We start from the raw sequence: 24,304 nt of genomic DNA, 5'->3' as shown, positions 1-24,304 counted from the left end.
ATATTAAATTCAACAGTCTTGTACATTGTATAACTTCTTCAACTCCCTGTTGCAAACCCTGTGGATAGTTCTGCACCGACAACATATATCATTCCACTATCATGATGATTCCAAAACACTTCAGAAATGTGAAAGGTTGCAAAATCAAGAAAGCTAACAATACAGTTCATTATAAAAAGTGGGTGACAATTTGTGACATAGTAGTATGAGTGGGAGCTTGTTTGTTTTTTCCGGCTAATGGTACTTATAAATATTACGGATTGTTCCTCAGGCAACATTTCACACTATTATCACTGATTGACTTTGATGATAATATGGGGAAAACTGAAAATAATCACATGGCTCATTTAAACAAAATTTTGTGCAATTTGGGGGATTGCTCTAAATTGTAGTTAGGATAGCAGTACACCCCCTTGCGATATTTTTCATCACAAATTTTGTCACAACATCTTTCCACAAAAACAAATCTGAATGACATAAACTACGTCATTCCCACACAATTTCACATTTCCTTAATTTCCAAATTCTTGTTTTTTTTCATTCCAACAATGATTACCATCAAAAAGAGTCATAACGGGTTTTGAAAAGAACATTTCATTAGGCCTTGAGGCATAAAAAAATCAATGTGACTACTACTAACTCTTAGCAAGGAAAGGTACAATGGTAGAGAAAAAGTAATAGTCAGAAATATCTCTATTGTCAATACAGACAGGTTTAGCCCACGTACTATAAAATCGATATAAATTGTACCTGACGTTAACTGTTTCTACAATATTTTGTTTTCTTGTTTTTATGTTGATACTATCACATTAAATGTTCTTTCTCTACTCTCTTTCAGCTTACTAAAGTGATAAAAATAAATTAAAGATTTTATTTTTATGAGTGATTTCGTACAATGCACAAATTCACTCAATGTACGCTTATATATTCTTCTTCACACAGACGAGAAAAATAAAGTGGAGCATAAGGGGTCTTGTGACAACCTCCTATTTCTTGAGTTTCTGTGCAAGCTTGATTTATAAAATATTGTGGAAAATGATTATTTGAATGTTTTGACTTATTTTTCAAGCATCCTTGAACCAATACTTAACTAGAAAATAAATCTCATATTTTTTGTTTGATTGCATACAGTACAACTTGGCTTGTACTATGTGTAATGCACTATTTACTGAAAGAAAGGAAAAAGAAAGTATACACCATAAAATAATTTTTATGACTTGAATAAACAGTTCTGAAGATCTAGGTTGCACGGCAAGAAGCCATCAACCGGCCTTGAGAGGACCATATGAGTTCCTCGTTCACTTCTATCAACCACATGTACCTAATAAGTAAGTACTAAGAAGAGACTGAGGCTACACAGAAGCTTTCAAATAATTCTTCTTAAAGGAAAGGATACCTTGTGAATTCATAAAAACTTGGATGTGAAAAAAATGCATTGATTTCATTGACTTATAATCACAATACAATGCAGTATGGAGAACTTTGTCATTGATTAGAACTTTAGGCGGCGTACAAGCCTTGGCAATGGAGAGTATGTCCTCTAAGCCAATTTAATAATGATAATAATAATGAAGTTCTTTATTCGCAATAACACAAATTAGTAAATAAAAATGAAATGAAAATAATGAAGACCTACACGGTAGAATCAGATACAGTCCCAGACACCTTATGTTCAGGAAACTATTATCAAGATGGTTCCTGTTCAGTCTAATATTGTACATTCACCTAGTGTTACTGTACAGGTAAAGGCTTCATTTGAAGACTAGTAATGAGGTGTTATAATAACACTGACAACATATGGTCTACACACCCAACTAATTTGTGTGTGTGCACGACTTATCAAAAGAAACAGAAAATTAATATTTCCTTGTTTATAATGATTAATAATATTACACAAAGGCACATATCATAACAATACTCCCCTACTTTCTACACAGATTTTATTATACCATAAATCTATATCTATGTTAGTTATCCTCCACTAACTCAACATCCCCCATCCTCACCCCACTATCCTCACCCCAATCCCCCCCCCCCATCCTCACCCCAGCAAATTACACACAGTACTTTATCCCATTTCAATTACCAAACTCATGCAATGTCACAATTGTTCACAAACCAAGGCGGAAACACTGCATTAAAAGATTAGTACAGTGCTATAAGCAGTATAATCATATTATCCACATAGAGGAATTTATCAACCGTATTATTGGCTTCTTTTCATGGCAAATGCCGATGCCCATTCTGACCTCAAACGACACATTTCTGGCTCAAAAGAATAATAAAACGTTGAAATCTATTCCAATGAATCAGAATCCCCTAAAAAAGTTGAATTCTAGTATCTTCTGAGGAAATCAATTTTGTCAAGGTTAGAGTCAAAGAATAGTGATATCATTAAAACTAATGGCTTGTACTTGTAGTGTACAGGAAGTAACTAAACCTCTAGACTATCGTACTTGCTGGATCTGTGATGCTGGTACACTTTACATTATACTATTAAACTTTACTACCACATATAAACGCAAAAGTGTACTATGGGAATTCATGTAGCTTTTGCACATAAATTTTATTAAAAACGATAAAAGAAAAATGTGTATATGTAGTAGGTAAAAATATACACAGTTCCAGATTGTAGTGGTAGCTACAGTATATAGTACACTGTATCACAAATATAGTTACAATAGTGAACAAAGTATAGAATCAGGGTAGACAGACAGGCTTCTTAATCACTACAAATGACAGGAAGCTATGTCCCTCTCAGGTTCAGGAAATGATTACTTGGTGAAAGCTTATCTATGCCGGATGAATATATGGGTGCATCTCAATACAGTACTATCAACACCATTATAAGAAGTTGGGTTGAGAAAGTATACAGTCAAAGTGAAGGTCTCAAGACACACGTTATGATTTAAATTCCAATGCTATCATGTAAGCAGTGTGTCAAGTCTGTATTAAATCAGGGCAGATTAACCAGGAAGTCATGCTACTGCATAGTCTCCATAGATTTCAGCTGCAATCATCTGTGTTATATCTCAACACTACTGTGTGGACAGCTATACATGAATTGTCTTTGCTAGAACTGATTATTCCGTTGCCCAAAAAACTTGGATGTTCAGCTCAGCTTGATGTCATTCACCACAAAACGAATACAAAGTATGCTGTTTCAGATAGCCAAGTCTTTGGGCTGACCATTTCAGCACCAGCTGTGGGTTTAATTCGAAACAATGTGGTACAGCTATTTGTGTTATGTATACAAGTAATTCATTATATGTTTGTTTGATCCTATAATACCAAAAACCTGGTGTGCTTACATCTCTAGCGCTGACAACATAATCACCATGCAAAGTCTGTGATATACTAAGTTACAGGTAACTGACTTGTAAATAGTTCATCACATGCATAATTGTTGTTTCATGATGCATCTCTTTTCTTTCAGTGATTTTGTATCCTAACTGAAAATAATATTCTTCTTATGTTTTATCGTTACTTTTACTGTATGGTATGTTTTGGGGTCTGGGTGGTCTCCATGAATGATGTCAAGGTTTGATTAAATAAATAATAAAAGTCTGTTGCCACTCTGAATTGTAATATTTAATAATATAAAAGACAGATTTTGAATATAGTAGAAGTTGCAAAAAATATAAATTTGTTGATATATTTTGCAACTATAAATAATATAAAAATTGGAAACTGTCCAGCCTGTCACATGCCAAGGTCACTTTATTATTGTCAACAAAAGGTCATCTGGGGTCATCATTTATTAATTCAGTTCACCATATGGGTTATTTACAATGTTCAACAACAACAACAACAACAACAACAACAACGTCTTTGCAAGGTTGAATAAATGGTTAAATACGAATTAATCTATTGTATTTATATTAATAATGTTACTTAAAAGGTAGTCAAACAAGAGATAAACATGTTTACAGTAAATCACTAAATAATAAATAGTGATGTATTTCCCACATTTGAATAATACACTTTACCCATAAATCCTTTAAAAAAATTCACACACTAGTAAATTACATTATACAATGCACAAGCCAAGTGATTGCCTTTAAACAGAAAGTATGGATTGTATACCCTGGTTATTCTACATCATGACAACCCATGCGTCTACCTCATTGGTTCTGTGGTGCTTGAAATATGAGTCAAAGCGTTTCGTTTCAATCACCATTGTTTTTCATGATTTTCCATCAATTATGCGTGAGAGTGCAAAATTATATCATTCCCCAATAGTGTTCTTCACTTGTAATCTAAAGGTTTGTCACTACTTGGCTAGCGACCAGTGACAAGGCCCCTTAGGTCACTCGTATTTGGAGAATGATATCAAATTATACAATTTTATAGCTACAGATAATATAGCCTAGGATATTTCTTGTTGGGATAATACTTCCTCCATGTGTAATGTATAGTACAATCTACATACACAAATGTGGATTTATGTTTCATTTTTGCAATGTCATGTACTATGTACAGAGGACAAGTCCAAGCATATTTGGAGTAACTTTAGTTTCCGTGTTTTCCTTTCAAATTATTACTATTTACAGTATGAATGGGAAGTCACTTCTAATAAGGGTGACCCTATATTTTTTTCTATTTCTTTTTACCCAACTGAACAAAATTTTCAGCTCTGACATCAATTAAAATAAAAAATTATTTTTATTTTCGCTCGCTCTTAATATTTTCTGAACAGTGCCCTCTCTGGCAAGAATGAAGAAATGTCTGGACTGTCGATGTCATCTACAGTCATGGTGGCAGTGACGACACTTGTTCACAAACAGAACATTTCTTACATGGTGGAAGTTATTCAAGTGGGGGGGGGGGGGCTGAGAACATGCCAATTGTGTAGAGAAGCTGTAAAAGAAGACAGAGAGGAGGAAAAGGAGAGGCAGAGAAACATGAAGATGATTTTTTACTTCTTTTTTTTTTAAGCGACCGACAACCTGTGGCTGCCATGAAAAAGTAATGAGAAACATGAAAAAAACAGGGTCACTCACCCTGATGAATTATTACCTTACGTCATTCTATGGGAAGCATGATATTGTAAATACACAAGACAAAATGTATTTAAACAACACACGTTCTGTACGACTGTAGCTACCGAAGTGATCTGTCTTGGTTTACATGAGAGTTGACACACAGTAAACAAATACCACACGGAAACACACGTACGTTCGCCATCCAATATGGTCCATTGCCAATACGGTAAAAGCTTCTGGTAAAAGCCAGCGTGTACATTTTACTATTTTGTTAGTACTACTAGTAATACTAGTTTTAATCCTGTTTCTGGATCGCAAATGCACGTCAACCACTTTCTTTTGCTGTTTTTGCTTCAAGTTCAAGACAGATGTACGTATGGTACATGTACATACCGGGTACATCCATCTAGGCAATAAGTTAATAATATATTATATATAATCTTTAAAAAAATCCTTTTCGGCTACACTGCAAGTAACTTCAATACATTTAAACATTTTGTGAACTCATCACCTCATTAAATAGTATACATAACTTGCCGATCGAAATGACAAAAAACATATTTGCAATGAATGTAACTTTTTATGTCAAAATTGCGTGTATGTCGAGTTATCACTAGTGAAACTAAAACTGAAATTGAAAATAACGTAACGTGCGTTACCTGTACTTAATACCCTAAACATAAATTCCTTACAACAAATTTCAGAGTTACTTACCGTCCAATATACACAAACGACCATCAATTTCTGCATGCTGAAGGTACGAATCCTCTATCGTTGGGTCGTAGTCTGGGACGAACATTTTTTGGAAAAACTGAATCGTAATCGCACTCTTGCCGACACCTCCATCACCGACCACGACCAACTTGTACGTTATCAAATTCTCTTTCGATAAATCTGAGAGACCGCTAGACATTGTAACTGTCAAGTAAAAGATCGTCTCCGAGAAAATGTAACAAGATACAGTATTTGAGTTGCTGTATGTGTGGCTACAATTACTACAACCTACACGTTGCTAGATACACATGTAGATGTATTTACATCGTCTGCTCTGGATGTTCAGTAGTGCGGGAGTTAGTGTCAACGAAAGCTGAACTGATTTTTCGTCCGTGCAAACTCAGCTGTCGATATACGGTGTCTAAATACTATATCACAGTTTGCTAAAAGGACTTGTCCCTGGCGTATGATAGACTTTCACTTCTGCAATCAGTGCAAACAATTATACGACCTTCGAATAACGCCTGCACACGTACGTACGTACACACGCGTGGTCTTTGTCAATGAAACTCAACTGAGAAGTGATGAAGTGTTGCATTTGTAGTACGAGTGTTCGGCTCAAGGGCCGACTCCCTAAGTTGATCAGAACTAATAGCATACACTTTTTTTGTTGTTGATGTTTATATGGGTTAGACTTTCATTAGTCACCTAGGCTTTTCTTAGAAGGGGAGAGGGTATTTTTTTTAATTATTTGTGTATTTTTGTAAAGATTTATTGAGTGCTGTCGGTGCAATTTCAACTTTTCAAACGCACAAACATACTTAAAATTTGTATCCAAAGTATAGTACTATTAGTAGCTACATAAACAAAATAAAATGAATGGCTTATTTTGTAAGTACAACAATAACAACTGAACATGTTTATGTGCGCTTGCGTCCATTTCATCTTCAGTACCTTGACCTTACAAATTTCAACTCTCACGGTACAATTCTGTAACATGGTTTCTCTTTCTTGAAAAGTGTATCTACAGGAAAGCAATATGAGCTGCCAGCCAGACACATGCCTTTTGTTGGACAATGCTATAACAGCCTTTAACGATTTGAGTTTTCTGTGTGCAGACCAACACTTTAGCAAGTAATTTATATTGCATTATTACAAATATTTCTGACTATGATTGAAGATATTGTGCGATAATTGTTCAAATTTTGCATGATTTCAGTTTGGCAAACCGGTACTGGTACAAAATGCCAGGAGAAGAGGAGTGAAATACTTAGTAGATTATGGCCCAGGCAATCAGTCTGGAAAATCAAGTTTGCATGGATGAATACATGTATTAAATTATGCTTTGGTCGTAACATGAGATAGTAATCGAATGATCTCAAATGTACTGTGGATAACACATGTACAATCTAATTATTGCATCATTTTCACATTTCGACCCTTTTCGTCTCTTCCAGCAACTCAATTTTCCGGACATCGCTGACAATTACAACAGCGCCCTCTACAGGTTATCATTTCATAATAATAATATTATTATGAAATTAGTATACTATATTATAGTATTGCCTTACACTCACTCAACTTTCAAGGTGTTTTCCCCAATGTAAAAAAAAACACGAACATAAACATCAAATGTATTTTCTTGCAGAATGTACTTAATACAGATGAAATTATCAAGTTTCCTGGGTTGACTAAACAGTATCAAGGGAGACACTAGACAAATGCTATGATGTAAATGATGAAGTGAGAATACATACTGCCCAGTGTTGCTGTCACTCATTCAAGTCTGTAGACATCGACAGACTTCATACATACCATTCCTACATTACTGTAGTATACTAGTATGTCAACATGTTTCAGACAATGGCTTACTATGATGGCAAACACACACACACACACACACACACACACACACACACACACACACACACACACACACGCGCGCGCGTGCGCGTGCGCGACATCATCCACCTATTTGTGAGATAGACAAACTCAGTATGTCATGTCATCTATCTATCTATGAGATCCTCCACAATCTATGGTGAATTTCACAGGTTAATTCTTGGATATCATAACATCTTATATCCTCACTTGCGATAATAACAATCTCTCATGTAATTCAACTATTTGTACCAGTTTTTATTTGTATATCTGTTTTGTCAATCTTGTTGTTATACTGAAATAAACTCTAATCTATTCTAATCTCTCAATAGACGTGGCGTTTTGCCCTCACCGGCCTCCTCTCACAAAGGGTTAGGGGTTGCCTGATGTTAGAGGGCGCCCTGTCACAGCGTACCTTACAGACTAATCTCTCAAAATCTAATGTCATATTTTGGGCATTTGAAAAACAAAAGATTGTACAGTTTGGCCACTTGGGGTGCTATTTGTAAGCAGCTCTTGGACCAGAAGTGAGGAGGCAATAACAGAGGAGTACAATAGACTCTTTTGAAGAAAATTACAATTTCCCAACACTTTATAGCAAAATTGGTGACATTCTAAACCATTCAGAATTCTGCTAAAACTTTGATTCAGATCAAGTAATCTTCAGGAACTTGAATTATTTTCACCGCACTCTTTGGACTGCTTCATGGCAGACCAGCAATGTGATTTAAACTGCCATCACTTGGGACGCTCTCTTGTAACTGCTGTTGAAACTGAGTGCAATGTGGGTGAATGTCATACTAGCACACAAGAAAAGAAGTGAAATTTCAACAACTACCATATATAGAAATTATGTTTTATTGAGTCTTTTTCACTGCAGTTTGGGTGAACTTATTAAAAGATTCACTCACTGGTTAATTACACATAGAAAGCATACCAAGCCTTCCATAATATGTTACAACTGGTTTTTTTTTAATTGACGTTCCAATCTATCTTACTCTACATACATAAAATACATTTTTGCGGCAATTATATATTTGCTGCTGTTGCAAGTCTTTTTTCGGCTCTTTCTTTCTTTCTTTTTTCTTTAATTAAAAAGCTGATATAAATAATTTCAGTCTTAAATATAAAAAAAAAACTTATTTGTAACAAAATGATGTATGTAGTCTGTATTGTACAAATAGAGACATGGCAATTTCATAACACTGACTTGAACTTGAAGCAACAAATTTTTTTTTAATAAGTGTGATAACAAAACTACAAGATCGTTGAAAGTTGTTTAGCATGAAATGCCCTCAAATACAGAGAAATCAACTTTTCACTACCCCTCATATTTTATTTAGGAAAGTCCAAATTCATTATTATATGTATGTGTGTGTGTATCTATTCTGTGGACTGTACCAATATCACTTCAACAGGGGTGCGTACATGTGAGAAAATGGCAGTACATCAGAAACCGATGAGTTCAACCTTTTACACAAAATGAAAAGTTACCTGCTGTATGGCAATCAAGGTTTTTTTTATATTTTAAAAAAAAAAGAGTAAAAGAACTCTCACTTAAAAACTTGCTTGGCATCATTGTCTAGAATACTAATCAAAAACAATACCTAACAAAAAATTATCTTTAAAAAAAAATAAATCTCTTTCAATCATGATGCACTTCTTTAATTTAAAAAAAAATTCTCCATTGCTAAATGTATACATATCCTTTAAAACCTGTACAAATTTCTTTGAAACCATCTTGTGTCAAGTTCGTAAAAAAGCCTGGGTGAGCTTTGGTCTTGAAGATTCTAAGAGGTCATTTACAGGTCAAAGGTTACAAGAATTACTGGCAGCTGAGCCTGCAGGTCAAAGTTTATATTTACATTTCCCCCAGTTTCCAAGGCAACTAAGTAATGGTAAATATTCATTGTTTTTGTAATACTGGTATATAATCATAAGATGAATAATTATTATTTTCTTATATTGTTCTACATAATTAGTGATAGTATTAGTAATATTAGTTTACGTACAAAGCTGTTTTCCTCAAATTTTTTAGAAATCAGGTCATTCATTGACTTGACAGATTGATTCACTCTGTAAGGTCTCATACAATAAAATACCATCAGATCACATTAAGTGTTGAGGGTGACAGGACAGATGTACACTTTAAGACATACTGATTATTTCAACAAGGGCGAGCTTTCCCACCTGTCATGTAGAAGATCACAGGTGTGGCCAGAGACTTGGTTATCTCTCTCAACTTACTGGTGAACAACATCGCAAAGTCAGATAGCTAAAGTCTGTGGGCTTAAAATTGTACATGTTTTACGATAACTTCAAAGAACTCAACACATTGATATGATGTCGTTTTGCATTTCTATTCTATCCTTACTACAATTATATTGTTACTTCAATATTTGACTGTACAACCAGCACTACAAACATAGCAGTCACTGATGTGGGTTCTTGTGATTGTTTCCTCGGTATTCAGTGACTTACAACTTTGTTCAAATCTGTGTTAGTTACACCATGGACCAGAGCTGTAAGTTCTCATACATCTTTTAGCTATGTGTTACAGTAAGATCATTTAATATTGATGCATCTGTTTGATCATTTAATATTGATGCATCTGTTTGTGAATACCGCATACAGACAGTTTGTGCAGTGAGAACTTGTTAGCAACCTATCATGTATGTAATTCACTGGAATGAGCTACTGATCAACGTTACCAATACCTTCACATAAATGAACTGTGTCAGAATAACACTGATTGTACAGTAATTACAACTACAATAATTTCTACAAATTAAAAGCAATTCTCTTTGTCTGATGGTTTGAATGGTATGAGACTTTGTCGAGCTCTTCCCATTGTTATTGTGATAGCGCCCTCTAGTGACAGACTGAACAATTCTCTTTTCTGATAGTTTACTGGTATGAGACTTGGTTGAGATCTTCCGATTGTCCAACAATTTTATACTGTGATACCGCCCTCTAGTGTCAGTCTGAACAGATCACTTTAAACAGTTCTCTTTACCTGATGGTTTAATGGTATGAGACTTGGTTGAGATCTTCAACTATTGTCAAACAATGTTATACTGTGATAGCGCCCTCTAGTGAGTCTGAACAGATAACGTGTTCATCTAACGTGAATTAGTGTCTGAAGCTGTTTAAAGGAGTGTGATAACTTCCTGATTACAGTTTACCCCTGAATGTAGAGGTTAACCAAACTGAAGCAAGCAATTGTTACAACTTTCAACTCCCTTCTCAGACTTTTAGCCGAAATTAAAGTAGATAGTATTGTATATACATGTATATGGTATTTGGTAAGATCTTTTTGCTCTGTCTACTATCTTACTCTACTTTCTAGAAGAAGTTGATAATGAACACTTGAAGTAAACAATGGGAAGACAATTACCATATTCCAATCTCTTGACCATCATACTGTATGTACTCTTAGGCAGACGTACAAGTATTAACATCTGTAGTACAATTGTACTCTGAGGCAAAGTACAAAAGGCACTTTTTTTTAAGTACAATGTACATATTCATGAAATGTGTAGTTCTTTTTTGATTTGCATGATATTTTCATTTCAATTCAAACACTTCTAACTATGCAGACTGCACAATTATGTTATGTCATTCAGCACTGATCAGTCTGGATGCTGTCTGATAGGTATGGTATGACATGTCATATCTTGCAGACTACTCACTATTGTTTTTTAACTACATCCTCTACATACTGTCCTGGCAAATCATGAACTCAGTGACTTCACATCAATACAACAAAACTCCTGTGACATACTGTACAACCCTTAACACCAAAGTAAAGCTTTTTCTGTACATACCACAATCATTTATAGCATCCATATCAAGTGTAAAAGTATACTGTTTCATTTGCTAATTGACCACATTACAAAGGCAACATGCTAGGCATGTAAATAAACCAATTGAAACAGTATACTTTACACTTGATATGAATGCTATAAATGAGTGAATGTCGTACATAGAGAAAGTGCTTTACTTCAGTTACTCGTTGTAATGATTCAACATGTACATTCTTACGGTTCCAATATGCGCGATTTTTTAAGTTCCTAACTCTACAAACTTTAAATTTCTTACATGTGAAGGGTTCTTAATTTATTACTTTTTATTTTTTAAAAAGGGAGAAAGAGGCAGATATAGCATAATATTGGTTAGTTCTGTACAATGGTGATATTTTTTTTAATTATTAGACTTACAATGTTAATTGATAAGTACAATTTACAGTGTTGACTCAACTGAGTGAGTATGTTTACAGAAGATACATATTATCAATAACACTATTCAAGACAGCAAGTTAATGGGCTTCCTTCTGAAGATAGATTCACTGTCATAAAATATGCATAACTGTACTTTGTGATTCCATCTCCCAAGGTACGAAAGGACTCGGATGCCTCGACAGGACTTAGTCGTAGTGACTTAGATCCTTCGACAAGACTCGGTCATAAAATTAGCACAATTGTACATAGTTACTTAAAAAAAGTTCCAATATTTGACAATTCCACTGGGTAAAGTTCATGGGCTTGAAAGTTTTAAATTGCTTCTAAAGGTACGATTCAATGTCATAAAATTTTGGCTTTGCACTAAGATTTTGTGGATGGGCATCCACACCCTTCTTCTTTGGTACACCTGAATAATTGCCATGTATAGAAGTGGTCAGTAAGTCCTGTGCAACAATAGGGTAACTGCGCTGCTTTAACACCCTGGGTTTATCAAAGCCAGTCCAATTACCTACTGTTTCACTGAACTTGCCATCACTAACAGGTCTCTCGGCATACAAGTCTCCACCACTTTTCTGATGTCTAAGCCAGGCCTGTACGGTTTTTGATTCCAAGTCTTTCATCTCAAGTCCAAACGGTTTGAGCCTTTCTAATGCACTTGATTTCTGATCTTTACTACTATCGCTACCGTTCATATGAAGTGCAAGTAATTTCTTGTAGTCCTTGAGGTCCTTACCACCACCCCACGTATGTCGTCGTCTAGCCCTTGATGCATCACGACATTTGTCCGTCCTCTTCCGGAATATATCCTTCTCATCCTGGTTAAATCCAACAGATTCCACCTTTCCAATTCCTTCATTGTGGGCACTGTTTTCCTTTTCCTCATCCTGTGAGTCATTCTTTTTTTCTAATGTCAAGGTCACTGTGAATGTCTTGGGAGGGGAGGGCGATCTGTCATCTAAACCACTTGGACTTAAAGGACTTAAAAGTTGTGGACTTCTGCTCTTAGTCAGGACAATCTGGTCATCATCTGATAACAAAGTCACGACAGTTTGTGATTTGTCAGAGCCGTGGCCAACACCTGGTTCATTATCTCTCCCTTCAGATGATTGGTTGGTTTGAATAGGTGGTGGAATAGCACCTCTTGATTTGTGTTTTCTCCTGTAGTTGATTTCTACTGGAGAAGTCTTATTGGCAGTAAATTCTGTAGAATTGTGTTGTTTGGGTAGAGCTATAGTAGGTGGTCTCTGATCATTCCCATCTGTCTTCCGTCTAGCACCAGAATCTTTCTTATTTCTACCATGTTTGGTGTTTCTAGAAACAGAGAGTTGTGCATCGTCGAGAGAACTTCTTGAATCAGATGTTCTCATTCTACGTGTTTCAAGATGTCTCTCGAGGTCTGTATCAGTTTTTGATACCCGAAGTCTTTTCTGATAACTCCTACCGTCGGCTCTACTGATGTCTCTTTCTGTAATCTCTAGTTCTTTTTCTCTTTCAAGTTCTTCATCTGCATTCAGCAGCATCTTGAGTTTCTGATCAAAAGTGGCTGTCATGCTGACCAACAAATCACTATCATTGTCTGAATCCGGTGTCATTAAATTATCAGAATCTAACTTGGTGTCTAGTTTACCCACTATTGTATCACTTTCCCCTGGAGTGTCAGGCGTTCGTAGTTCTGACATTCTGAAGGTTGTTGATGACACAGTTGAGTAGTCGGAAGTCACAGAACTTCCATCAGTCCTTGAACTTTTCCCGTAGCTCTCGCTTTCATAGTCTTTAGAAAAGCTGGCAATTTTACTGGAAATATCAGACACTTTCATTGCAAAGTCTTCAGCTTTATACAAATCCTCTACACTTTTAGAATCTTCTGATTCGTAATCTAATATTGCTAAATGATGAAGTCTCTCAATTCCTTCTTTCCCTTTCTTCAACTCACTTTTGAAATCTTCTTTTTCCCTCTGCGACCACTGCTGCGAGTTTGAACTGCTGTCTGAATCGGTGGAGTATTTTCTGCTACCGGCAGTGGTTTTACTTTCTGCCCGGTATTGGTTTCTCTGGAAGGCTTCCTTTGTAGCTCTGATATAACTCATAGCCTTCTCTGTGGCTTCAGGGTCCGACGATGCATGTCCTTCACTTTCTGTGGTTGATTTCACATCTAATGAACTCTGAGATCCTGTTTTTGCTGACGACACACTAGATTTCCTTTCATGAATTTCCAACTTTCTACTTTTGTCTTGAACATCGGTGTCTGCTAATCTTTCCTCGGATTCACTTCTCTTTGTTGTTGTTGTCGTCGTCATAGTGGTGGTTGTGGAAGTAGTGCTACTTTTCTCCGTCATTTCACTTGTTTCCTTCCTTACATTGACAACTTGGCCTAGTTTATGTGACATGCCATGTCTTTTCATTCTAACAGAGATTTCAAAGTCTATGTTCCTTTCATTAAACCCAAAGTCTTCATCATCGTCAGGAACTACATGTGCCTTTTTACCCTTTCTCTTCCTCTCCTTGTTCTCTGTGAAATGAAATTTTAAAAAATTGGAATTACTTGTGAATTCCAAAAACTTGCCACAAACTCAAGCAATACAATGTAAGTAGCACACTGTGTACAGCAAAAGTTGGTCCTAAACAAAAAAAAACTGATCAAACTTAATCCTTACATCTCCTTACTCCGCATAGAGTGGGATTCAAACATTGGGGTTTAAGTACATACCTTCGTCCTGTTTGACTTTACTGAGTAGGAGACCCATGTTAGATGAGGGCGCTACACTTGTAGATGAATCTACAGGTACATGTACACTGTCAGCCTCGTCAGAACTAAAGAACCAGTCACACTGTAATAAAAACAACAGTGGCAGAGAATGAGACAAAGTTTTGGTCTGATCTACACTCATCATCTCAAATACCAACACGTACACTGTTCTTTTATGTCTTGAGACTGCCTACACTCTACATTCTTGTTTTTTAAACAGAATACATCATTTATATCATTTTAAAGTGGCCATATGGATGAGAATTTGGTATTTATTTTGGATTTTTATTTGATAAAACAGCTTCACTAATTTTTCTACTTGAAAAATTAATGTGAAATAACATATACCAAGTCTATGTTCACAACTCAATAAACGGCAAAACATTAAACAATGAGTAAAATGTTTGTTATTGTACGTACAATAACAAACATTTTGCACTTTTTGCATCTTTTTGCAATGTTTTGCCGTTTATTAAGTTGTGAACATAGACTTGGTATATGTTATTTCACATTATTTTTTCAAGTAGAAAAACTTAGTGAAGCTGTTTTATCAAATAAATATCCAAAATAAATACCAAATTCTCATCCTTATGGCCACTTTAATAGTCATGAAAAATATGATATATCTCTATGTAGTTGAAACGCTGATACAATAATTATTTTATACAGACAAGAGGACTTTCTAAGAAATGATGACTGCTTCTAGCAAACTTAAATAAACCTTTCTCAAGTCCTTGTCCTCAAATTAGTAACACAACTGACATGAAAGGTTTGCTGTACAAACCCCACCCCCATCCCCATGTCCACCCTGTACAGCAATGAACTAGACGGAGGAATAGAACTCAAATATATGTACACTACAGTATGAAAGTAGCATTCTGTATTTCCTAGTTTTTCACTATTTGTGGTTATCAGGCTGTCATGTGTGATGTCATATATTCATACAATTTGGTATAAATCTAGAAAATTTGATACTGAATACACACTTTCCATCCCTCGTGCATTGTCACCAAATAAACTTTTGACTTTTTAGTAAGCACTACATTCTGAAGATGTATACTTACATGAATAATTATACTTTCAACAATTCGACACTGGTCGGACATATCTGTTACCATGGTAACCATACTTTCTTCTGCAGGTCGTACTAGCGTTGGTCCAAACACTATGGCAAGATTGCGGGCCTCCATCTGTCAAAATATCCACATGAATTTAGTTTGAACCCTTTTCAATAAAAAAGTGAACCATTCAAATAATATGACAACCACATAAATTCACTTTATTTTATTTTATAGCTTTGTGGAATTCAGCCATTGCTCATCTATTCAGAGAGAGAGCGAGTAATCTGTTCCAACATATAGAGAGAGACAGTAGTTTTGTTCTGTTATCTAGTCTTGTGATGTATTTTAAGAGAGCCCATAAGGGGTCAAAGTTGAATATATAAACTTTCTTTGTTTATAGTGATAATGTATATTGCGTTATCCTCGGCAAATGATATTTGGCAATGTATTGTTATTAGTCTTTAAATATGCCATTTCTTCAATGACATAATGCTGCATTGTATTTTGAGTATATTTTGCCGAACCAAAATGAATGAATCACTTTGACACGTAAATCCTACCTTGTTGACATTACCGTTTTCTGCTACCTTCTTAAGATGACATGCCAAGAACTGTAGAGTTTCCCTGTGATGTGGTGGCAGTTCATGAACCTAGGAACACAAAAACATAGTATTTCAACCATCAGTATCATCACCACGTCATCAATCTCACTACTGTATTCCATTATAATAACACAATAACACATGAGTACAAGTGTGTCATACTTGAAGTATTTACATGAGTGTTGGCAGAGTTCTCTGCAGCTATACTTTCATGCGCATGCAGTTGAAAATGTAGCAGAAAACACTGCAAGCACTCATGCAACTACAGAGTACCTACACTGGCACTAACACAACATGGGTTCTGTAAAACTTAAGTCAAAAGAAACAATGTTAGTTAAATGCTTTGACTGGTTGAGAATGAAACTGTGACCCATACGAATTATGATTGTTTTCAAAGGAGGCTATAATATTCAGCTATCACGGCCTTCACTTCTGGTGCAATTTTTGCAGCACCCTAGTGGCCAAACTATGTAATCTTTTGTCTTTCTGATAATTGGACTATGGTATATTGAAATAAACCTACAGGATTCATGTGCTACTAGAGAATGTGTCTATATTATCACTTGTGGAAATCAATCGTGTGTTGCTGGAGATGTACTCAGTACTTACCAATTTTCTAAGAAAGCTCATTCTTGTGGTTGGATCATCTTTCCTGTTTGCCTCAATGAAGAATGCATATTGATCTGAAAGCAAACATAGAAATATTAAATCACAACAGTACGAAATCACTCTCGAGGAAATGGGTCTCAGTGGAACACCATGGCTAAACTCATGGTGAAAACGAACCTTATGTCATCTTAATTTACATGGCACGTTTATTAGTATTCAGTTCTACAGCATGTAAACTTAATCAGGAAATGAACAGTTTGACTGAGTCTTTTGTTTACATACATCTTTCCATAATACCAATATGACAGAAATGAAATTCAAGTGATATAGCAAATACTTCTAACTACAGTAACTGTATGAAATGACTCACCACTTGGCACAATGGGGTCTGGCAGTTTACGGAAGAACAACTTCAACAGACTGCTGACGACATTAATGTCATTCCATCTCTGTAATACAAGACACAGTATTAAATATTAAAGATACATAACATTCTATAAATGTAAAGCTCTCAAACTACAATCTTGGTTTTAAACTTCAAAACCATTTGTTTTCAGCGGACTTCATTTTCACGCAAAAACCTTGTGCACCCACTTTGCTTTGGATGACTTATAATGATTTCAGATAAGACTGTTCAAGTACACACATTTTAGCGCCAGATCAGTGAAATTTGACAAGATTTCATACAACTTAGTTTTGTAAAATTTCAAACAGTAATTGATAATGATAATAATGTATATCTTAGACAGCACAGAATGTTTCTTATGAAATAACACATAATATGAAGTTTTTGTTTTTCGTTCGTTTCCTCATGTAAAATCCTGTAAACTAACCTTATCCTGAAGGTTGACATCTTCCATTCCTTTATTGCATTCATCCTGTAGTTGCGTCACTCCACTGGTATTACCAGGAACTCTGTAAATGCCGATAACTTCCAAACCATTCGTCTCAACAATATTACAACAGATGTCAACAACAAGGGGTATGTACTGAAACAATGACAATAAACCGTCAGTCATTCAAGATATTGTTACCTCGTCAATTTTGATTGACACAACTGACAAGTGTTTTTGCAGTCTTGAAATCTCAAATGAATTTCAGTGGTGTTCTCTACATGTATATCAAGATTGACTTCATAGAATAATACTCTGAGATGGAATATGCCTTTAGGGAACAATATCCCTGAACATTAAAGTTCTTAACATTTTGACCTGCATTCAAATATTTGTATGGTGACCTTTGACTTTTTCTTGATTTTAACTGAGAATGGGTTGGAGCATGGAAGTATGAATTATACTTGCATGGTTGGAGGTAACAGTAAAAGTGTAAAGGTTTTGAATTCTGTGACGCTTATACCGGGTACTATGTAAATTGATTTCCCATTACTCTCTGTTTCAAGGGCCACTAAAGTCTTATCAAATATACTGCCAATGGCAATGTGCGCAACTCAGATCCAATGTCTGACATACACACACAGTGAGAGAAACACATCTCGAATATGAAAAAAACCCTACAGGATAAATTAACATCCCATGAACTTTAGCCATGTGATTACTAGAGTAAGACTTATATAACCATATCTCATACACTTCCAAAAAGATGACCTATTTCGACAGTTCAGATCGCTTTGATTTGAACAATTTTTCATCTACACACCAAATTTGTCCCTACCAAATTTGAAATCAATCGACCCAGTGGTTTCTCACATTTAAATTATTCACAAATGCATGCACATGCATGCACACATGCACACACACACACACAACTTGATACCTATAGCATGCTGAACCTCAATTCAGTTGCTAAAAATTATCAATTCTTAACAAAAAATAAAATGACTAGAAAAAATCAATACCCTTTTAACTGTGCTCACATAGCACCTTTTCCAGAATGAAAAGATAGAAAATTTCACACAAAAATTTGATATTTAATAATTTATCCTTGACAACTGTCATCAATGTTTGCTTTGCGCCATTGGTCAAGAAACTTCAAACTTCAAAGAAATCGTCCAGCGTTTTATATTCAATGTTGTAATTCTAGAATCATAAGCAAAACTGTTTCAATAATTTTACTAGCCACTTTGAGTAGGTTCGGGTTACACACACCATCAGTACTGACCTCATTATTCTGTGATGGTGGACATGTTTCAAGTAAAACACCAAATGTTCCAGCTACTGGTTCGCCTTCCGCTGTCCCAGATCCTGGTCCAAACTTCTTACTAATTCTACTAATCTTGCCTTTCCAATTGTGTTGTTTACTTTTGGGTTCTTTGGGTGATATCTCATCTGAAAGTACCATATTTTGGATTCAATGAATATGGAGAACAGCGTAAATTCCACAGCAATGGCAGTAAAATACAGTTTCATAATGTTATAAATTTCACACACAGGATTATATCGATGATACAGAATCTTCATACATGGCAGAAAAATTCCCAAGAGCGATCGTGAGAATTTGGAAAATGGTACAGACTGTCTTAAGAATCATACCATAGACTGTAAGATATATAATGGCACTCAGCCCTAAATAGCCTTCTGTAGTGAACTGGTATCTGACAGGGTGACACAACTTATCGTATCTAATGACTAAGGAAAGTATATGAATATGTTGGTGTGTTGCATATACCATATATGCTAAGTTATGAGTACAGACTGCTATACACTACATAGGTTATGTCATCTATGCTATGGTTGAGTCGTGTATGACACAGGACTAGCCAATGAATAAATGCTATACTTTTAATCACAATGATTGCCTCATACATACCTTTGTCTTTCAATGATTTCCTACCATGAGGACCAGGTGATGCACTTCGAAGTGAAAACTTCTTCCGATGTGTACTTGGTGATACAGGGTGTTTATTTGGTGGTGGGACACTACAACACCAAGAGAACATTATCAGCTTCATCAAGTACTGCCAGAGTTAACTCTACTACAAATCAATCTATGACCTAAACAACGATGCAAAAGCTACACTGCCAACTTACACTGAAATGAACTTGACTGGTTTCTACTTGCATGTAACCGTTACAGCTTCCCACACACACACACAAAATATTTACATTCTACTGATATTGGTGAGTCAGACACAATGATCACAGTTTGAAAATAAAAAAAAACCTAGTTGAAATCTGAAAAGGAACCCCTAGTGTCTTTTGAAACTTCAACATTCCTTGCCACTGATATCACAACTCTCGAACAGACATTACTCAAGTCTGTGTAGCATTGCAACTGAAAACCATTCCTACCTAAATAGTTATGTGATCTGTGGTTTCAATCACTCTTTGTCTTTTGTATATCACGACAATTTATTTGAAAAGTAAAACGACATATATGCATACCACAGAATGTTTGGTTTCACATGACATGCGTGAACTGGTCAGAATTTGGAGGTACACATCACTGTGTATAAAACTTCACAAATTATAATTAAAGTAACACAGAAATGAAGAAACGCTGTTAAATTCATATCATTTATATTATTCTTTTTAAAATAGTACTCTAAAATGCCAGTAATGATTAATATTTTTCAAACAATTCACAAAAGTATTTTCATAAACTTTGGGTTCAGGAAAGTCATTTCTCATGATTTCACATTACATGAAGTTCGCTGTTGCTAAGATACACTGAGTTGAATCTTTTCACACCTTTATTGTTCTGTCTGTGGTGCACTGTTGCATCATGGGTCTTAGCAGACATTAATATTCATTAGATGAACAATGCATATTCATGACTATTTATCTGAAGGAAATAAGCACCCAGGAGTCTTGGCATGAATATTCATTGTTCATCTAATCCATACTGAAACCCCATGAAGCAAAAGTGTACCATCGCATTGTTGTGAAAAAGAGTTTCAATTTGGTGCGTCTTGGTACTCCTGTGAAATTTACATTATGTGAAATAATGAAATGACTCTACAGAACCCAAAGCTTATGAAAATACCTTCATTTCCTGGAGTGGCATTCCCCTTTAAAATGTTTCCTCCGAGTACAATGCCCTGAATAATCATATGGATCAGCACTGTACCAAGGAACTTGCTGACCACAACTCATGGAATATGTACTCACAACCAATAATCCATGTACAACAATATCATGAGTAGTAGTCAGTGATATCAGACATTTATTTGAAGTTTAAATTCTTCTAAACTGTTACTACATCCTTTCAAAAATCAAAACATAAATCTTACCTTAGTAAATTGTCATGTAAAGCAGACTTCCTAACAATCAAAGATTCTACTCCAACTTCCTGTACAATAGATACATACAAATAAATTTTGAATCAGTCATATTGTGTCTACATTGCTTATAATGTACACTTCAAATACACTGATTTGTACCGTTTCATGCAACTATTAGATCTTGTCAGAGCATACAAACCATAGCAGCTGGTGTGAGTACTCAGGATTAAATCCTTCACATAACACCTTCGATCCTATCAGGTCCCAATTTATACCATCAGGTTGACAAATGAGTCAACAGTGTTCACCGTGTGCTAAACTATCATAATTGAAATCACAAGTCAGGCAAAAAACAGAGAGAGACAGAGGATTGGCTTACGTCTGAATCGGGATTATTATTAGCTTGAATGACTGATATCCAGGCAAGCATGGTTTTGGTATCACTGGCCTGTAATGTAGATTATAGAATAAAAACTCCTGTCAATATCATAGGAATGCTATAACATATAAATAACATATACTTGATGGCTTTATTTAAAACTGTACAACATCTGTACATTTACTTGAGTTTAACTAAGAGAAAGTATGTTCTTTAGTCACATCAATAAACATTATCGGGTATTATATTATACCAGTATATTGATGGTGCAAATCTGATTGGTCTAGACATCGAACTAGCGCGTCTAAAATGAGCGATAATGCACAGTTGGCACGCGTCCAAATTTTGATGTTGACTGTTTGTCTACGAACGTTGCAGTCCGTGCAGGGATGGGGGTGCAAATGAAACCAGAAAACATTGCGTCTTATCTTGTTTCCGATATTTTCAATATACTGGTATAATATAATAGCGATAAACCACCCCTAGGAATGGTATACCACTCGGTTTTGACCAGTGAACTCAATATATGCACTCGCTATTGCTCGTGCATATATTTCGTTCACTGGTCAAAACCTCTTGGTATACCATCCCCAGGGGGTGGTTTATTGCTTAATTAAACAACAAGTAGAATCTACAGAAATGTATTTTATCACTGTCTGCCATTTGTTTAAAAAGGGTCAATATTTTCATCAAGAATTCCCCACAGTACATGTGTACAATTAATTTACATAACAATATGTTATACTGTTATGTAAATGAGTTTAGAATATCATTAGAGTATGAAGACCTGCATCATTCATGGCTCTGGAGAGAAAACTGAAGGGTGATAAAACAAAGAAACTGAAAACTGAATAAGCATTATGGATGCCATCTCATATTTGTATCATTAATTCTGAAAGCTGATGTACATGAGACAGAAAATAACAAATATGTAGAAATTAGCATTTCTTTTAAACACTGTGACCCTTGACCCAGTACTGGTGCTTGTACTATCCACGATACACATTAGTGCAACTTGGTAAAATAGGCTAGGTTTTTGAAAAGCTTTTTTATTAGCTTTTTATTGAATCAGATTTGCATTTGGATTGCATGCATTCCAATTGTATCATATACGAAACATGAGTGTATGAAACATGAAAGTAAGTAATCAAACCTAGGGTTAGAGATTACGATGACATACCTGCAGTAGATACTCAGAACCGTTATATGTACATAATCTAAATACATTCTTCTTCTTGGTATAATCATATGCAATATCTACAATAGCTGATTTGATACTGATAGGATGGTCATCCAGACTTGTTGGACTCTGTTGGGGAGAAAGAAAGGACGTGCATTTTTTAGGTACTGAAGTTATTTCATGTAAGTTCCAACTTTATATCCATGGAATTCGTAAGTATTCATTCATCATGAAATGAGTTGATTGATTGACTCTCTGAATCTGATATATCACAGTTACCCCATTTTTCAAACACGTGATGCGAGGGCGCCCCAGATCTGGGACTTGAGGCTTAAATATTTCATCACATGTCAAACACATGACATACAAGATGAAATCAGCAGACTGCGGGAGTTCCTTAAAACTTAATCAAAACAAGAAGTAGAATTATCATTTACCAAATGAAATGTCAAGAAAGGATTATTTTCAAAGTAAACTATACCGGTAGTCCTGAACAATCTGGCCTAACCTTGACAATTGTTTAAACATCTATTTATCAATACACTTGTACAGATAGTCACAAGATTGTCTTCCTTTTTTTTCAAATGTTGCACCTGTATACATCAATAATGGTATACTTAATCAAACAATTACTGCCTCAGCATACAAAAAAAGACAGAGCCCACTTCATTACACAGAATAACAGTAATTTTGATTATACCATGCACAAGCCAAGTTAAACAAAAAATATGGAATATACACTCTGGTTGTTCTATGTCACGACAACGCATGTCTACATCACTGGTTCTGCTGTGTTGAACATAAGAATCAAGACATTCAAATTTGTCATTACTTTCCACAATTTTTCTTTGATATTATTGGCGCTGATATAATTATATGTTCTCCAATATTTTTCTTCATACAGCCGAAAATACTCGTCTAGCGACTCTGTGACAAAGGCCCCTTAGGTCACTCATATTTTCCTTGGCTGAATGAAGAAAAATATTGAGGGATAACATCTAAATATCTTACCATAGAAGTTCCGTCTTTCTTTTCCTTAGATAAATATAATATATGTCCTTTTAAGACGCCATGTACTAATTTCCATGACCTGTCAGTGGCTCTCTGAAAAATCAAATAAAGATAAATATTAAACTATGTACTTCTACATAGATATGAAAGTAACACTGTTTTGTAACACATAGAATGGACCAAGAAGCTATTGAGATAGTGTAAAGTGATAGCCTGAAATGAATACAGCCTAGGGTCAGCTCTCACTGGACCTCTTAGGAGACAAGGTTATAAACTCCTAAAGAACTATTCAGTGTATAAAGATTATTGTCTGTAATGGGTGCACTGGGTTTCATACTCTAGATATTGCTAATGACTGCACATTCTTAATGCTACATAACTTTCTCAGACTTATGAAATTTACCATATTTTACAGTGGTTTCAGTAAGGTTGGGGAACCCTGGAAACAGAGAGGGGGAAAACAGGTAAAACTGGCATTCCCATACACTGTCCTATAGTTTTGGCTGTGTACTCTAAAAGTAAGTAGGTAACTGGGGTAGATTTTACCAACTCACCACCTTTAACAAAAGTATCAGTGGGAACCCTCATAAAATGACTGGGGAGCTCAGGTAGATATTACCTACTTACCACCTTTAACAAAAACACTATTAGGAAACCCCATTGAAATGGCTGGGGAGCTCAAGTAGATATTACCTACTTGCCACCTTTAACA

General features: G+C 35.4%; 2 protein-coding genes across 2 annotated transcripts in view; both read right to left on the bottom strand.

The window, feature by feature from the left end:
- LOC144433954 (ras-related protein M-Ras-like) overlaps positions 1 to 6,042 on the bottom strand; it is a 45,096-nt gene extending 39,054 nt beyond the window's left edge. Inside the window, exon 1 of the mRNA XM_078122369.1 lies at positions 5,700 to 6,042. Coding sequence (XP_077978495.1) covers positions 5,700 to 5,898 — 199 coding nt within the window. The 5' untranslated portion in view covers positions 5,899 to 6,042. The remainder of the gene's footprint in view (positions 1 to 5,699) is intronic.
- Positions 6,043 to 8,449: 2,407 nt separating this feature from the next.
- The window catches only part of LOC144434101 (rho GTPase-activating protein 21-like), a 108,096-nt gene continuing 92,241 nt past the window's right edge, over positions 8,450 to 24,304 (bottom strand). The window contains exons 7-19 of the mRNA XM_078122557.1: positions 23,593 to 23,685; positions 22,582 to 22,710; positions 21,402 to 21,470; positions 21,032 to 21,090; positions 19,609 to 19,718; positions 18,961 to 19,127; positions 17,676 to 17,831; positions 17,213 to 17,291; positions 16,843 to 16,916; positions 16,192 to 16,281; positions 15,635 to 15,760; positions 14,532 to 14,652; positions 8,450 to 14,333 (exon numbers count right to left, since the gene is read on the bottom strand). Coding sequence (XP_077978683.1) covers positions 12,145 to 14,333; positions 14,532 to 14,652; positions 15,635 to 15,760; positions 16,192 to 16,281; positions 16,843 to 16,916; positions 17,213 to 17,291; positions 17,676 to 17,831; positions 18,961 to 19,127; positions 19,609 to 19,718; positions 21,032 to 21,090; positions 21,402 to 21,470; positions 22,582 to 22,710; positions 23,593 to 23,685 — 3,462 coding nt within the window. The 3' untranslated portion in view covers positions 8,450 to 12,144. The remainder of the gene's footprint in view (positions 14,334 to 14,531; positions 14,653 to 15,634; positions 15,761 to 16,191; positions 16,282 to 16,842; positions 16,917 to 17,212; positions 17,292 to 17,675; positions 17,832 to 18,960; positions 19,128 to 19,608; positions 19,719 to 21,031; positions 21,091 to 21,401; positions 21,471 to 22,581; positions 22,711 to 23,592; positions 23,686 to 24,304) is intronic.

The sequence above is a fragment of the Glandiceps talaboti genome, chromosome 4 (assembly GCF_964340395.1).
Source record: "Glandiceps talaboti chromosome 4, keGlaTala1.1, whole genome shotgun sequence".
NCBI classification, from domain to species: Eukaryota; Metazoa; Hemichordata; class Enteropneusta; family Spengelidae; genus Glandiceps; species Glandiceps talaboti.
Note: the sequence above shows the minus strand (reverse complement) of the source record. Positions and strands in the feature narration are given on the sequence as shown.